Here is an 18,128-nt window from a genome sequence, read left to right as displayed (position 1 = left end):
ATCATTCTATTCAGTCAGAGAACTATTTTTGTGTAGAGAAGTTACAAAATAGTTTGTAGTACTCTTACAAAGGCATGTATGGAGCAAAGTAGAATAATATAAATGAAAACGATCCATTCATGTAAATGGATACAAATATCGTTGAAACACCATGACCGACTGTAGATGGCAAAGGCTGCGCATCGCTGTCCGTCATTTTCAGGTGCAACTGTACCTAGCCGGAAGCGGAAGTACATCCAGTAAACATCAACACATGGGTTTGTTCAGCGTTAAATCAGGCAATTTATCCTGATAATTGGAATTATTGATCCCCTGAAACCACGTGAATGCGTTGATATATAAATGTTCACGATTACTGATACACTAATTTGCCTGATATCAGCTGTAGCATTTGTAAATCTACTGAGAATGGCGACACCCGGACAGCCGGGCGACTGGTCCGGGCAGCAGATACGAAATCCTCTCATGAGAAATATTTATTATCGTATGATAGAAGATCAACGACATAGGGAGGACACGCATAGCTATGTGAGTTGACACAATCAGTTGTTAATGGTAGCGTGGATTAGTTCTCCTGAAATATATTTGACACATGCCTTTGTTTATGAGTCTGATCACAAAATATAGTGGCCAGTTCTGCTTTCTATTCATGCAACTAATTTTATTCACAGTGTGCGTTCATGTAAGATGTTTTGCATCAACTGAAGGTATCCATCACTGACAACAATAATTGGAAATACAAACTGACTACAGATAAAATGCACTTGACATAGTAAATGAGGATGAGCAGTCCATGTTTGCGCTTCCCTCTGTAAATGTATATCTACTGATCACAAGGGAGGGTTATCAATTCTTGAGTTTGAGCTAATAAAAGACAGAAAGAATATGAAACTGATAGCTCTCAACAAAAATGTTAATGGACTTTTTTCCCTTAAGAAGAAAGGTAATCAGAAAATATGACTAAGAAAACAGAACCTTATTATTATATATATAATAATGATAAAAATTATCCATGTAGAATCTAGTAGTATTTATGCTTTATTCATTGGTAACTTTGCGTCAGCATCTGTGAGACATGCCAATCTCTAAGGCCTTGCCAAATGTATAAAATCTCGCCCTGCGTGGCGCAGTCGGCCTCCTAGATCAGCCTGATCTGCAGGGGAAGAAGACTGGCCTTTTGGAACAGCTAGTGCATCAACCTATAGATATCTAGGGACTGTTCTCCCACCTTGATGTTGATTGGTATGTTCCAACTTTACTGTAATAAAAACGTCGCTATAGAAATGCAATAATCTTGGACATGATGTTAAACCCCATTTCACCTCACCTCCTACTGTAATAAAAGAAAGAAAAGGGTTAGAAATATAAATATATTAACATTATGTCACCACAATCATCCTTTTATTATTATTATTATTATTATTATTACCTTTAACAAAATGGTTGGTACGCACATCTTCAACAATGATAGGACCTTGCCTGTTCCTTTACCTGAAACATAAGAAAATCAATTGCTCCATTACAAATCACAGTTAACGTGTAACTGTACTTGTAACAACACTAATACTTAATTACCAAGTACATTGACACTCATTAGTTGTAACAACAATATAATTAGTAGCACAATACCTCAACTTGCACTCTAATCGCATCATTTATGGGGGTACCGATGCATCTTGAACAATGGAAGGGTAAATCTCCTTCATTCCTGCAAATTTCTTTATACCTAGCTATAGATAGTCCAGTACCACAGACACAATGTGTGCACTGGACACATTCATCACAGGATACAGCATGTTGACTTTTCCTCTCATGCATCTTAAGCATGTTAAATACAGTTTCACCTTGACACTGAATTAGACTGAGTAAAAGTACTTAAACCTTCAAGGAATGTAATGTTTTCACAATAACTTTAGTTGTGCCTCTGAGCAAGTAAATTCGAGTCGAGGCTAAAACTGTAAACATGTTTTCAGGCGATTAACATACAGATATTTGTGTTTGCATGTGAACCTGTGAGTTTCATTTCCTTTATTGCTTGTTTTTAAAAAGCAAAGGATAAAAATAAGACTGTTTGCTCATAACCATAGTAGCCATTTTCACTTTGTGCAAAGTCCTGTTTTTGCCAATCAATGATGTTTTTGTGTGGTGTTTTTTGCTGAACATGCTGAGGTGACATTTTAGCATTAGCCTGTTGCAATCTTATTCTTAAAAAGGTCCTGCCAATGCCGTGATAGTATGTTGTGAGTGAGCTATTTCAACCTATTCAGTTAGTGTATATATTCTAGGGGAAAATGAGTTTGATTTGACATGTTTGAGGAAATGTTCAGTACATGTAATTGAATATTGTTAAATACCTAACCAACAACTTTCCATCTCTGCTTGGCTGTTTGTCCTGTTAATAGAGAGAAGAGTGGGTTCTTTTAGCATGTTAATGTAGTATTATATCATCATTTGATCAACCATGCTTCCAGTGGTACGAGTTTGATGTATCTGCACTGCCAGAAGATCTACGTGAAAAGTTCATCGGATTCCATCAGGATCTGGAGACAACACAGTTCCTGGAGTCATGTTACGAGAAGGCAGACTGGATATTCACACAACTAAGACATTCACTACTTCGATACATCCTCAGCTGGTTCATGACAAGCACCTCAATTAATGGGTATGTTGAGTTCCTGATCATGCGGATCAACACAGAACATCTTTACAATGTTCTGTCACTAGATGTATATGCCATTTGTACTCATTACAGCCCGTAAATGTATCTTTTATTAAAAATATCTACTTTATCTGTGTTCAGAACAATTGCACCAGTCAATGCTGTGATGTAGAGTGGTCGGTCTGTTTAAAAGCCGACTTGTAAACAGGTTCTGATTTTTATGTTTGACATCATTTCCAATAAAATTACAAAAGATGCTTTGACCTTGTGACTATCAGTCATTATGTGTCCAGTGATTCGTCACATCCACCTTTGTTTGTGAAACATGGTGTCAGATGATGTGCACTATCTAATCTACTATCTCCTGGTAAGAGATGTGGAGATCTAGTGTATAAAACACAATGGCAACTTTCAGTCCTTTGATATGACCATGGTGACATGATATAACTTAAACAGTAACAATAAACTTGGTGTTTATTAAGGATGTTAGTCATGTTGAAATGTAGACTTTAAATTCATTAATTAATTTCCCAGTATATTTATTATCTGCTTCCAAAACCGTGTGTTTGTCCTTGACACACATCATGTGTACTGAAAAGAATGTATTGTTACCGCATCATGTAGCTAAGTATAGTTCAACATTGAACACAGGTGGCTCTGTTGTATTAGTACGAGGACACAGAAACTGGATGACCACTTGTGTATGTTTCAGATGGTTGAAGCGAGGATCCATGTTCATCTTCTCAAGGAGTCAGCTGGACGCTCTCCTGGACATTCCGACAGGCTGGCATTGGCAGGCAGAAAATATGCTGGATCTTGGTAGGCTACATTCTGTCTCATATTTCTGGGGTCCTGTCTACCTAGAGGAGACACAATGGCAACCTAGAGTAGACAGGGTGGCCAACTCCCCCTGCAATTGGATGACACTAAACTTGGAATTCATTGGTCTAGTGTATGCAAAGAACATGATGAAGTCAAATAGCAGACTACATGAACTCTCTTGTGAAAGAGACAGAGTTTCTGCTGATTATACAGATCAGCTATTGTTTTTTCTTATGAACCCAATCTTCTACGTATGGATGCCGTTTTAACAATTGTTTGGATATTCAAAATTAAACACAATCAGTAGCTTTTCAGTTTGCAGATTTATCTCTTTGACCAATTGTGAAGGTAACCAGTGGTGATTGGTAAGACAATAGGGGATTAAGGGGGGTATCTCACATAACATAATGACACAACTAATAGGTGATCTATATTCACATACACTGTACTTAGTGAAAGCTTTTAAAATAAAAATCAATGCGTGAGTGAAAATATTAATCATTTAGTATGATTTGGGCTCTAAAAGGAATTACAGACAAGAAACATTTTATCACTGTGGCAAATGGGCAGTTTATTCTCAATTCTAAGTGAGGTTGACACTTGATTTAAAAAAAAATACAAGTTCATGATGCAATAATTAAATTTTTGTTGTTCATTGTAATTCCTGCATTCTGATTAGCTGTGTAATAGGCGCCCTCTAGCGGGCTGCCCAGTGACAGGATTGCAATCGGAGAGTACTAAGTTCGAACCCTGTTCACATAATTTGGGACTTTGTGTTGTGTTCTACTGTGATCAGTCATGAACAGTGTACTCTCTCGAGGTTCTATGGTCTATTGGTCACATGTTTTTGCATTCATTTCCCAATGAATGTACAAAATTAAGCCCTGCCCACTGTGACGTGTCATGTCATGTGCATAAATTAAACAATCATCTGATTCATGTCACGCCTTAGTATGTATTCCTACACCTGGAATGCACATAGATTCAATCTCATCATTTTGTCTGCTTTGATAAATAAAACTGTATTTGGTATTGTAGATAAAACATGTTTTCTTTTTCAAATTTTATTATAGGGATTGACTGGGAATTTTGGGGGGGGGTCATTGAGGTATGAATCGAAAAAACGATGTGCAAACTTTTGTAAGAATCCGCTAGACTGTTGATCTGTGAATTATGTAAATTTGTGATGCAACCCATTATCCTGTACAGTATTTGATATGACACAGAATGCCCAGCTTAAACAAACACGATGGGGATTATCCCCTGGCATGGTGCTGGACAAGTAAGAAGTCACTGTTCACGGCACCTAACAGGATGTTAGTACTAAAATGCTAGTTACAAATACCTTTAGGACACACCCCAATATATGTTTGTTTTGGAGGGTGATTACAGAGTGTTCAGCACTTGCACTGGGACATTTAAATACTTTCTAATGTTACGTACACGTTACGTCTGCGACTGTTTATCCTATTGGCTAAAAGCAGTGATCTTTCTGTGTGAACAGAATGTGGAACCAGTTTATCATGTCTCTATATGTTCTTGCATGATACCAACACTTGAATTAAACTTCATTGTTTTCAAACTACACCTGTCATCGTGTAGACACTTGTAAGAGGCAATCATAATAGTTTTGTAGATTGTACAGATTCGCTGTCTTGGTTGATGCAAGTCATCATATCCCAAGTGCGTGGATCAATGCTCATGATGTCAATCACTGGATTTGTTTGGTCACGACTCAAATATTTACAGACCACCATCCTATAGCAGGATTATTGCTGACTGCTACGTTAAACAACAAACAAATCTTTGTCATATTTTAAACCCCTTAATGGAAGTGTTCTTAAAGCGGGAAAATCATTTATTATAAATGTTGATTTGTTACCATGGTTACAGTCGAGTCATTTGTTCTCAGGTGCTGGAGATGGAATGGTGACTAGTCAGCTGGCAAGGTACTTCGACAATGTATATGCAACAGAGATATCGGAAATCATGGTGAAGAGACTGCAGGAAAGAGGCTACAGGTAATAATGGGGGGGAAGTGGCAATAAAACCACTCTCATGGCCACTGTTGTTGACTTGGTAACATTTGAATTAATTTGGTTTCAGAGTTGGGTTACATGAGATTAAACTTTATTGTTAAGGCCTTACTTTATTATCTAATGATTATTTAAAAATGCAATACTCTTTTCATTCTGAGAAACTGTCAAATATGTAGACACTAAAAAATGACAATTATTCCTGTGTTTTTTTTTATCTGAATGTCAGATAGCAAGTTTTGGTATTTAACATGTTTAACGCCACTGTTAAAGGAATATGTTACAGTTATATTTTTCTCTCTAATGATAGCAAAGCAAATGATTAGTCTGTAACCTGATCATGTTCATTGATAAATGATATTGAAGTTCAAACACTGGTGTGTGGATATGAATGTTTTAAATATTTGAATGTGGAACTTTTCTGACCATGAAAATTCAAATAAATAATAAACCTACTGTCACTTTTTCCTATGGAATTGTAGGTACGTATACTGTAAATCTTAAAATCAATGAAAAAATGTGAATATCCCCTGCTCACATTAATAGAGACACAAATGTATCTGGACACATTGGAGTATGGTGTCATGTCAGCGGACACAATGACATACATAACAAAACTCCAATAAACAATGTAGTTGTGTGCTAGATTTAGACAGTCCTTCTCATCAAGTTCTGCGCCTTGTTCACACAAGCTGTTGAAGCAGTTATGACAATTGCCATGTGTGTAAGATAGTGTCTTAAAATAATCATATAATTATATGTATAACACTGCTTCCCACATAATGAACATGTCCAGTACAGCAACAGCCATGGTGGTGAATACATAACACTGGTCATGTACGTTCAAAGGATTGCACTAACTCATGTTACACTTGGAACCTGTACTACCGTCATAGTGATCCATTTGAATTCAGGGCAACTTCTTTACTGTCTGTAGGGACATTTCAGGGCAACTTCTTTACTGTTTGTAAGGAATTTCAGGGCAACTTTTCTACTGTTGTAAGGACGTTTCAGGGCAACTTCTTTACTGTTTGTAGGGACATTTCAGGGCAACTTCTTTACTGTTTGTAAGGAATTTCAGGGCAACTTTTCTACTGTTGTAAGGACGTTTTATGGCAACTTCTTTACTGTTTGTAGGGACATTTCAGGGCAACTTCTTTACTGTTTGTACCAATGTTGCAGGACAACTTCTTTACTGTTGTAAGGACATTTACGGGCCACTTCTTTATTGTTTGTAAGGAAATTCAGGGCAACTTTTTTACTGTGGTAAGGATGTTTCATGGCAACTTCTTTACTGTTTGTAGGGACATTGTTTCAGGGCAACTTCTCTACTGTTTGTATCAAATTTCTTTCCCCATTTATCTGATGAAGATGCAAAAGTAGCCCTGAAAATTTGGTACAAACAATAAAGGATTTTCATTGTTACCTATAAGAAATTTATGTCTTCAACTTCGGATTGGTTGATACTTGAAGATTTGTGATTGCAGGGTATTGGGCATCAGTGAATGGAGTGATGGGACACGTGTGTACGACATCATTAGCTGTCTGAATCTGCTGGACAGATGTGATCGACCAATCAGCATTCTTCATTCCATCCGCCAGTCATTACGAAGAGGGAGTGGACGGGCCATTGTGGCAGTAGTGCTTCCATTTAAACCTTATGTAGAATTTGGTAGGTGAATTTGTCAGCAGTACCTTCTACAAACTACAAGAAAATAGACATAAGAGTACATATTCATTCATTTTTCACCCTCGATACCAAGGCAAATTCTTTGCTATTTACAGCCTGTATTAAAGGGCAAGTTAAGTGAAAAAAAATGATTGTGATTTTGTTGTGAATATCAATTTTCCTAGATACATTTAGGCAATGTCAGAGAGAGAAACCTTCATAACACTCATGGAAAGTATTTAAATGTCCAAAGTGAAATTGCTGAAGTCTCATGCTGTCATTGGCTTCAAAAACAAACCTATTAAGGGTTGTGGCCTAAAGCTTCAGGCATAGCAGTAACAACTGTTAATCCATCAAAAATAACAACAGTGCATACACTGTTGAATGTGTGAAACAACCTTTGATCTTGACATTGTTAAAAATTAAAGTAACAAATAAACAATTTGTAACTAGCGTTTTATTACATACATCCGGTAATAAACCACCAGCTGTCCTCGTCCCACCGAGAACCCTTTTTAACCCAACTAAGGGGGTTCCCCTTATTGGTGGAATTTTTCTTGGGGTTACGATTTCGCCTGTTACTCACCTTGTCTGTCCGTCCATCTATCCATAATTTTTCGTTTCTGAAGCATAACTAGAAAACCGTTAAATATTTTTCACCAAAATTTAGCAGATATATCAAACAGGTCCTGAAGTAGTGCCTTTTGCTATTTATTGATTTTTGGCATTTCTTTTCTCTATTTCCATAGAAACAATTTGTACTTATTCTCATAAGGGGGTGGATTTGTTTCCAGAGCACAACCTAAAATAATTTCAATATCTTCCAACAAAACTTGGCAGATATATCACACTGATGCTAAAGTGGTGCCTTTTGCTAATTGCGGATTTTGGGCACATTTTTTTCTGTGATGAGGTGAGGTTAAAATTGGGTTTAATGTCGCCTCCAAGATTATTACACTTATATAGTGACGTGCATGCACGCAGGTCTCAAAGTTGCGACTTAAACGGTCGCCAAATGGACCTTAATTTCAATTTGTCTACTGTCTAAAACTCAGAGGTAGCCAAATGACTACCATGAAAATATCTTGTGGCGACTATATTCTATTGCCACACATTTGAAGACACAAAAATAAATAACAGCTGATTGTGGAAAACATGTTTGCTAATAATTGTACTTGCATATAAGTCCTCCTAAAGTCAACAATGAACAGAAATTCAAAAGTATTAATGTAATTAGTATTTTATTTCAGTTGATAATGCTCATTGGATAAGCAAGGATAAACCTAAATAATCTATTAGCATAAACTGCATCATTGTTTGAGTCACAAATAACAAAAATCAAGTACAGTTTCCACTAATATACAATTTCAAGACTAGTTCCATGACTTGTACATATTATGATAATTATTTGATAAAAAATTATTTGATAAAAGATAATTTCAAATGCCTTTGGCTACCTACAATATTGTGTGTGTGTGTGTGTGTGTGTGTGTGTGTGTGTGTGTGTGTGTGTGTGTGTGTGTGTGTGTGTGTGTGTGTGTGTGTGTTTGTGTCTGCTTGTGTCTGCTTGTACTAGTCCGGACTGATGCCAATTTATAATGCTAGCTCACTAGCTGCAGTTTAACATGAATACCCCACTCAGACACAGTATACTCCAAGTCGACCAGTCCTTGTTTTATCCCCTTCATGCCAAGCACCAGACAGGGTAACAACAATTACCATCTTTTAACCTCTTTTGGAATGACACGGCCAGGGATCGAAACCCCGGCAATTTCAGGAGTGCCCAAGGGACACAGGTCTGCACAGCAAATTGCAGCACCTCAGGTGACGGGGTCACCAGTGCCACCTGATTGTGGTTGACCTGGGCTGATGTTAAGTGCAATGGCAAGAAGGAGCAATAACTTTTTATAGCTTATATGAAATTCTTCTTCAGGTGTCAGTGTATTGTTTCATTTTACAACTATTAACTGATTTTCTAAATCATTGCTTTTTACAATTCCTGTACAAATTGTGTTACTTTGTCTTTGGATCTCATATTCAAGTGACATTTATTAACATGAATATTTTCATCTGTGTGAAGGTTCAACAGACCATCAGCCCACAGAGTGCCTCCATATAGAAGGGAAAACATTCGAGGAGCAGACGGTCAGCCTCATCAGACATGTTTTTACACCAGCAGGGTTTACTGTGGAGAAATTTTCCAAACTCCCATATTTGTGTGAGGGAGATATTAATAAATCCTTCTTTGTATTATATGATGCTGTGTTTGTGCTCCGGCCCACTGATGTATGATAGCAGGTGTGCCCCATGTGTGTTAGTAGGTGTCCTGTTTGATCAGGGTTTGGAATGCAAGCTTTAGACACCTTCTCAAGGCTTGGAGATTTACATTCCTTTAGAGTTTCATGAGAATATGATCTTGTTCTCTGACTTGTCTCTCTCACTCTGATGTCTCCTCCAATGAAGGCATTGGCACATCTAGACAGAGAGAGGTTGGAGTGTCACTGGAGTGACAGTTCTGATGTTCTTGTAGTGTTCAGTGTTACCTCCCTTTGTTGTCTGCTCTGTGCTTACATAAACCGGTTACACTATTGGTTCTCGCAGCAAGCTTAGCACTTTAAGCCAAAAGGTGGCAGCTAAAAATTGTGGTACTGATCTGTACCATATATCCAGTTATATGAGCAAATGTGCAGCATTTATAATTACAACTGGGTATTATAATTGGAGACATGCCCACATCAACAATATGTTTTGGGTAGTAAAAGTTTTTACAAACAACTCTGTTGGCGTTATTGTTCATGAGAAAATGTTTTTACTTCACAACAAATTTCGCATAGTCTGTGATTTGTTTTCATTCAACACTGAGGGCCAATGAATGTTATGTTTTGTGTGATCCAATCACCCCTGCCATCTGCTTACTCGCTAATAGGTAGACCGGAGCCCAGTCGGTCAGTTCATTTGGAGGAGTGGATCGGTAGCTCTTATGTAGGACTGCTACACTTGCATGGTCTTGCACTGAGGCACAAATCAGAAGCGTGCTGGAACTGAGCGGCCCAGTGGGAGGGAATGAAATACCCTGGCCTTGGGAAGATGATCTGTTTGAAGGTTAAGGCTTTATACATAGTGTGTGTGAATGTATATCAGAAGTAATGCAACAACTTCTGTGTGCCATAGGTTACCTGTCAATGCCCCATGTACATATCGTGTTCAGATGTTTGAGGGAGGAACATTCTGTCCAGAACTTTTAATTAACCAAATTAGGTGAATATGTAAATATGTTGGTTTGGAAGAAATAAATGTCAGTGTATTTAATACCCTAGTGCCACTTTGGCACTGTTTATCAACCGCCACTTTGTGTGAGCAAGCCCGGTCTTGAAAGTATGGACGCTATTTTAAAACAATCTTGACAAAGATGGATGGGGAAAGGTGTTGTGTTTGATCTGATGTTGTACTGGTTGACATAATATTCAGTGAAGGGTCCAATCTGTCACTGCATTTGAAACTGTTTGAAACTGATTGCACGGAAGTGTGTTTTGAATCCGATCTTGGTAAAGTCCAATCTTTTACTCCGATACGCTCAATCTAAATGATGGATGCATTGGTGAGCCAATCAGATGTCAGCTTCCTTACCAGCTAATTTCAATTAAATTAGTTTTAACAAAATAAAATCCACACAGAACACAAGCATTCCTTGGATGGGACTTTTTGTTGTGTGTCGATGCCATAGTGCCAATCTCATTCAAATCAGATCTAAGTTCTTGCTGCTGCAAAACAAAGATCTGAGGACATCCCATTACGGGTCACATCAGAACGACCTTCGTGAACTTTGACCGACCACTGACATGACTAATAAGAAGTCGACATCAGCCAATGAGAAAGCAGCTTTCTCGAGATTTACAGCACTCATTTCAACCTGACGACTTCAATTTCAGACTACGCTGGAAAAATATGTTGACACAGTTCTCGATTAAAAGTTTGAAAACTGAACAAATGAACATTCTTGAATGTCTAATATATGGTTGAGATTTTATGGCAGTGCTTCCCACGTACTTTGCAACGCCCCCTCCGTTCAAATGTTTATTCCACGGAAGTGTGAGATAGACGATAATTTTGATGGAATCTGATGGAATACTCCGTGTTAACGTTTTCGAGGTTGCATGATTAAAAAACACATTCCGACTGTCACTTTCATGATCTGGTAAGCGACGCTTTGATTGGTCGGATGAAAGGTCGCTCTGATGTGACCCTTAATGGGATGTCCTCAGATCTTTGTTTAGCAATAGATCTGATTTTAATGAAATTGCCATAGTGCAGGACAGGGTGAATAACATAACTGCAGCAGTGTCGTGGTATTTTCTTTGTATATTCGGAACACTGAAATCATGTATGCAGGTTTGAATGCTTCCCTCACTCGTATCTAGGATTTCGAAGCCATGATGCTGATTGGCTGACTAGAAAGTGCATGTGAAGCAATCTACTACAGAGTGGTTGTCAGATGTTCATGGAGAGAGATTTCATATCAGTGTAAATGATCTGCTTTTTCTGAGAGTGTGTTTTTATCCACCTGTCTTGTTGTAGGGGCAGAAATAGTGGTCTAAACTTCATGTGTGGTCCTGTACATCATTATTCATGGATGTGGGAACTACAGGTTAGAATATAGTCCTCAGAAATCTATGCTGGTTAGATGTGGCGACTTAATGGATCTGGTGGTGGGACTCGGCGACTTGGTTGAAGCGTCTCTTCATACATGGGTTGTTGCTCATGCTATCAATCATGACTTGATTGTTTACAGGCCGCCATCATGTAGCTGGAATATTGCTGAGCATGGCATGGCGTCAAACAACATGGGTGGTCCCTTACCATGCTTACATCATTAGTCTGTTGTGAACTTGTGCTAGCACCATACTCTCACGTGGCTTGGCTTTGTTCAGACAGTTGGTACCACTAAAAATAGGAACATTCTTTCAGTGATGAAATTATGACTGAATTGTGTTGTTGAAAGTTTTGTTGATTAGTATTTTATGCACAAATATTATCACATTATTATACCCCTGACCTAAAAGACCCGTCCATCCGTCCGTTTTTCCAAGGACATTTTTGCGTGCGACCTATAACTTGAAAACTACTGCGTAGATTCTTTTCAAACTTGGTAAACACTTTCTATACCAATAGGAGGGGTGGAGTGCAAACTTTGATTTCAATATTTCAGTGTTATTTCTGACAAAATGGAGCTATTTTTATTCTTTTTTTTTACTTAAACATTTGTGCGACCTATAACTGGAAAATTACTGTGTGGATATTTTTTTAATTTATCAAAGTTTCCATACTAATAGAAGAGGTGCAATGCAGAGTTTGATTTTAATATGTGGATTTTCTTAGAGAATATGATTTGTTTTGTGTTTTGAACATAGAATATTGTGATTTTCTTTAACATTTGTGCAACCTTTAACTTGATGGACTCTTTTCAAATAGGGGGTGTTGTTTCTGTACCAACAGGAGAGGTGCATCTCAAAGTCTGATTTCGATAGTGGGTTTCCTGTGAAAAGATTGCTTTTTTCATGTTTTGAATATGTTAGAGTCGAGTAGGGGTATCAGTGAGCATTGCTCACTTTTAGCCTTGTTAATTAGCCTTATTAATCAGTGGAGCTTGTTCTATGGCATCCATCATCAATACTGTCATCACAAATTTATTGTTTCTCCATGATTGAGACCAATTTCAACTTGGGTTGGGTTAAGTATAAGAGCACAGGCTACAACACACCCTGCAGTTAGTCAAACATTAATACAAACATGGACGTGAACATCATCTGGGTATATTGGCCACATGTGGATAGAAAGTGGCCAGTTTTCCTTTTTATCTCACCTGACTGAAAATCAAGGGGGCTGATATCGTGGCCTACATGTCTGTCATCAGTTGTAAACATCTTCTAAAAAACACAATGGACACTTGAAACTGAAGTTTGTTTTGACCAATGTTGACACCACAATATGTTCAAGATGTCCATTTTTCAATACAGCCACCATGGTAGTATATTTTGATCTGTATATTTCATTAACTCCTCAGAAATGGCCAGATAATGCCTTCATTTTCCGGTGTCATGATAAATACCCTGGACCCATTCGGCACCAAAGCTTTGTGTTGACACCTGTTGAACTGACTCAGTCCCGTGAGATTCCGGGGTAAAATAGGTCTTCAGCAACCCGTGCTTGCCGTAAAAGGCAACTATGCTTGTCATATGAGGCGACTAACGAGATCCGGTGGTCAGGCTCGCTGACTTAGTTGATGCATGTCATCGTATCCCAATTGCGTGGATCGACGCTCATGATGTCAATCACTTGATTGTCTGGTCCAGACTCGATTATTTACTGACTGCCGACCTCTCATTAAGAAGAGTCAATTTGATTGGTTTTTGAGTTCAAGCTCATCAGCAACATTAGTAATGTGGGAGATGGAGATTGTGAGGTCACTTCCGAAACCAAACTTTGGTGGCATATGGGGTATGTCTATCAGAATGAAATGGATATGTATTACTAGGGATTGGTAATAGAGGTTTAAAGTATCACAATATTTTGCAATGCACAAGGCCGTATTGCGATACGAACCACGATATCTTGGATAATTCTATATTTTTAATTCAGAAGCAATCTTATACATTACGGAGTGATCTGAAGTTTATAAATGGAACAAAATAAGATGCTGGTACAACATAATGTTTTCTCATACAATAAATACGCAGCCATCTAGGGGCCCCAGATGCTCGCTCCTGGGCAGCCAAGGCATTTGGCAAGTATATAACATTAAACACATGACAAAAATCCAAATTGGAAATCACCCGATATATCAAGCATGAAAAAGTATATTATGATATGTATCGTGGAAAGAATGAACCTCAATTTACCGATATACTAGTAATACCTCCCATCCTGTATTACTACACTGGATAATGGGGGATGGGTCACACTGAGTAAATGGAACTTTGGCATGTATGTGTCTTCTTTTAATGACATCGTGTTTTGTTCAGATCATTAGAATGTCAGTGTTAGTTGTTGGTCCTTGGTGTTTATGCACGAACTATCAATGCTGACATCAACTTTGTTAAGTGGCTTTGTTGACATATAAACTGTTGAGTACATATCCAGGTGAACTACAGTGCAGTGACACTATGTTTTTATAATATATTGTGTGTGCAATGGGAAAGTGTCACTTTCAATCAGATGCGGTTACTATGTTATGTTTAGCTTTGATTTCTTATTAAATCTGTAAGTGCTTCTGTTTTGCTTGAGTTGGTGTTGACCATCTGGTATTTACACATTGTAGATGCCTTGGGTTGCAGGTCTGAGGCTTGCATGTCTTTAGCTCACGGCTCCTTGGTATGCATAGTACCTATTGCTCTTGCTAATATGTTCTCATATTGAGGATGAATGACAACAACACAATTTCTACTGAACTTTTACCAAGGATTGATATGAATTAATGCTTTATGTTCATCAGCCTTGTAATTTGACCAGATGCCTATGAAGCGATGCTGATGTTGCCCAGTTAGTATCTGCTGTAAGGAAAAAACACAGTAGTGAAAACAGTTAACTTGTGAATACACTGAAAGTAATATGACTCAAAATGGTGTGAAAAGTAGCTTCTTGTGCACTTATTACTAGCTATCAATACATGAAAATGAGCCAATAGCTTTGCCAGAACGTAACTGAAAGTTGGGCCAAAACTCTGTACCTACAAATATGCAAAAATGTGAAAAGAGTAGGAATATGGAAGTACCCTTCTCCACCTTCCCTTCCCCATCCTAGTCCTTCTTTTGTTTGTTGTGTAACGCACACTCAGCAATATTCCAGCTTTATAGACCTCCAGTGACGTCATATTGTTTTTTACACGTTTTTCTCCTTTGAGCAAGTATTTGGACTTGATCAACATGACTTTGAATATACAAAGGGAGGTAAGACCTGCTTTGAGGTTTTACTTCTTTCAAGACAGACCTAAGGGTTTTACTTTGAATCATAACGATGACCTGCTTTGAGGTTTTACTTCTTTCAAGACAGACCTAAGGGTTTTACTTTGAATCATAACGATGACCTGCTTTGAGGTTTTACTTCTTTCAAGACAGACCTAAGGGTTTTACTTTGAATCATAACGATGACCTGCTTTGAGGTTTTACTTCTTTCAAGACAGACCTAAGGGTTTTACTTTGAATCATAACGATGACCTGCTTTGAGGTTTTACTTCTTTCCAGACAGACCTAAGGGTTTTACTTTGAATCATAACGATGACTTGCTTTGAGGTTTTACTCCTTTCAAGACAGACCTAAGGGTTTTACTTTGAATCATTACGATGACCTGCTTTGAGGTTTTACTCCTTTCAAGACAGACCTAAGGGTTTTACTTTGAATCATTACGATGACCTGCTTTGAGGTTTTACTTCTTTCAAGACAGACCTAAGGGTTTTACATTGAATCAACAATGACCTGCTTTGAGGTTTTACTTCTTCAAGACAGACCTAAGGGTTTTACTTTGAATCATTACGATGACCTGCTTTGAGGTTTTACTTCTTTCAAGACGGACCTAAGGGTTTTACTTTGAATCATTACGATGACCTGCTTTGAGGTTTTACTCCTTTCAAGACAGACCTAAGGGTTTTACTTTGAATCATTACGATGACCTGCTTTGAGGTTTTACTTCTTTCAAGACAGACCTAAGGGTTTTACATTGAATCATAACGATGACCTGCTTTGAGGTTTTACTTCTTCAAGACAGACCTAAGGGTTTTACTTTGAATCATTACGATGACCTGCTTTGAGGTTTTACTTCTTTCAAGACGGACCTAAGGGTTTTACATTGAATCATAACGATGACCTGCTTTGAGGTTTAACTTCTTCAAGACAGACCTAAGGGTTTTACTTTGAATCATTACAATGACCTGCTTTGAGGTTTTACTTCTCTCAAGACAGACCTAAGGGTTTTACTTTGAATCATTACGATGACCTGCTTTGAGGTTTTACTTTCGAACAATATTAATTAAATTGTATCTAATGTTGATTTTAGACTGGTAACAAGTCAAAGACCTATTTCACCCCCCATTGAACCTGCAACCACACATATTGTGTTTAGTATTGTAACCCACTGTTTTCCCACTGAGCCACCGAGGCAAATGATGAGGGAAAGGTTCACTGAGCACATAGATTGTGACAGTGTTTGTCACCCACTGAGTCACTTGCAGTGTCGTTGCTGCACGTGCTTGGATATCGATGAGCATTAAACCAGTCCATTTTAAACAGGGGTATAGGTATCAAATAAACACAACCTGTTTGATTGATGTGTGTATCAATCAAACAAGATGTTGGTTAATGAGTCTACCTTGAATTCGGGCTTGTGAGAGTAGTAAGATTTTTAGGGAATAGGTAAAAATAGGTCTTGTGAGAGGATAAAAACTTTTGGTTGATACGTAAAAATAGGTCTGTTGGCCCTCGGTCTTACTTTTATTTACCTATCCCCCTAAGGTCTAAGTACCCCCATCGAGACCTCATTCTCGGTCGTGAACCTTGACATATGACTTAGGCCTTATAGCTGGAATGCAGCATTAATCAACAAACAAAAGAAGCACAAGGTTTGGTCCAATTTGCAGTCAAAGCCAAGTCCTTCTAATAGGTTGTGGCAGCTGAGGCACTTTCATCCAGCCTTGCAACTACTGACTTCATTGTTGAAATCCTGACACTTACATTCAGCAAGGCCAATAATCCATGCACTTTTCTTTGTGAAAGTTTCACATTTCTATGTATTCCTTGTAAATGTTGAGTTGTTTGCTTGATCAGACATATGGCATGAAATGCACAGAATCTTTTTTACAAGATTCAAACTTTGAGAAAGTATTGGCGGCTTCTGTATGTACAATATAAAATGGATCAGATGAAAATAGCTATTTTGTACTAAACACAAAAATAGGTCATCATGATGTGTATAAAATAAGATGGATAATTTCTTGCAGCAGTGTGGTATGTTTTATACAGTATCTAGTATTCCTATTGTTTTTGGGAAGAGGCATCTCCCACTCTTGGAGCTTCTACTTTCAGTGTTGGTTTCAACTACAGGTACATGGTGATAATGTAAATGTGTATACATACTGGCCCAGGGAGCTATATATTTCTAATCACAAATCTCTTAACATTATGGTCTAACTGATGATAATTTTGCATAATACTCAGTGAATAAAGAATTCTCTACATTTTGTAGTTTGTTGTTCATTGACATTCATGCTATGACATGAAAGCAGTGTAGGTGGATAGTTCTCCTAGAATGCAAATATTTGTGTGAAGCATCAGTAAAAGTCGGGGGAGATGCAAAAAGAAAGAAAAGATGGAAAAGAGAGATAACGTGGGTGATACAGAGAAGTGGGGGATATAGGGTGGGGAGAATGGGTTTAACATCGCGTCCAAGATAATTATGCTTATATAGCGACGTGCATGCACTTGTGTGTGTGGCTGCTTGTACTAGTCAGGACTGATGCCGATTTATAGTGCTAGCTCACTGAGATACCATGCCGCAGTTAGACATGAATACCCCACCCAGACACAGTATACTGACTCCTAGCCGACCAGTCCTTGTTTTAGCACCCTCATGCTGAACGCCAGACAGGGTAACAACAAATACCATCTATAAGTGTCTATTGGTATGACGCGGATGGGGAACGAACCTTGGACCTTCTGCTCTCCGGGCGGACGCTCTATCACTAGACCACGGAGGCAGTGAGATGGAGAGGAGGGAATATTGGATGAATAGATGGAGAAGAGGAGATATCAGAGGGAAAAAGGGGGGGATATAGGGTGGTGAGATGGAGAAGAAGAGATATAGGGTGGTGAGATGGAGAAGAGGGGAGATGAAGACGAGGGGATTTAGGGTGGTGAGATGGAGAAGAGAGGATATTGGATAAATAGATGAGAAGAGG

The 18,128-nt window shown here is 38.2% G+C and overlaps 1 protein-coding gene and 1 long non-coding RNA gene across 2 annotated transcripts; both read left to right on the top strand.

The window, feature by feature from the left end:
• Positions 1-231: 231 nt before the first annotated feature.
• Positions 232-9,958, top strand: LOC124120842 (protein-L-histidine N-pros-methyltransferase-like). Its single transcript, XM_046483726.2, has 6 exons — positions 232-528; positions 2,472-2,662; positions 3,372-3,478; positions 5,394-5,502; positions 7,005-7,189; positions 9,267-9,958. The coding sequence occupies exons 1-6, from the start codon at positions 343-345 to the stop codon at positions 9,476-9,478; spliced, it is 990 nt and encodes a 329-aa protein (XP_046339682.2). The 5' UTR covers positions 232-342; the 3' UTR covers positions 9,479-9,958.
• Positions 9,959-11,361: 1,403 nt separating this feature from the next.
• On the top strand, positions 11,362-17,408 carry LOC124120836. The gene is made up of 2 exons (XR_007221929.1): positions 11,362-15,146; positions 15,212-17,408. It is a non-coding gene; the product is annotated as an uncharacterized LOC124120836 (long non-coding RNA).
• The last annotated feature ends 720 nt before the right edge of the window (positions 17,409-18,128 follow it).

This window comes from Haliotis rufescens, unplaced genomic scaffold, assembly GCF_023055435.1.
Source record: "Haliotis rufescens isolate VD_foot unplaced genomic scaffold, xgHalRufe1.0.p SCAF_19, whole genome shotgun sequence".
Classification (NCBI taxonomy): Eukaryota; Metazoa; Mollusca; class Gastropoda; order Lepetellida; family Haliotidae; genus Haliotis; species Haliotis rufescens.
This window is presented reverse-complemented; position numbering and strand designations above follow the sequence as displayed.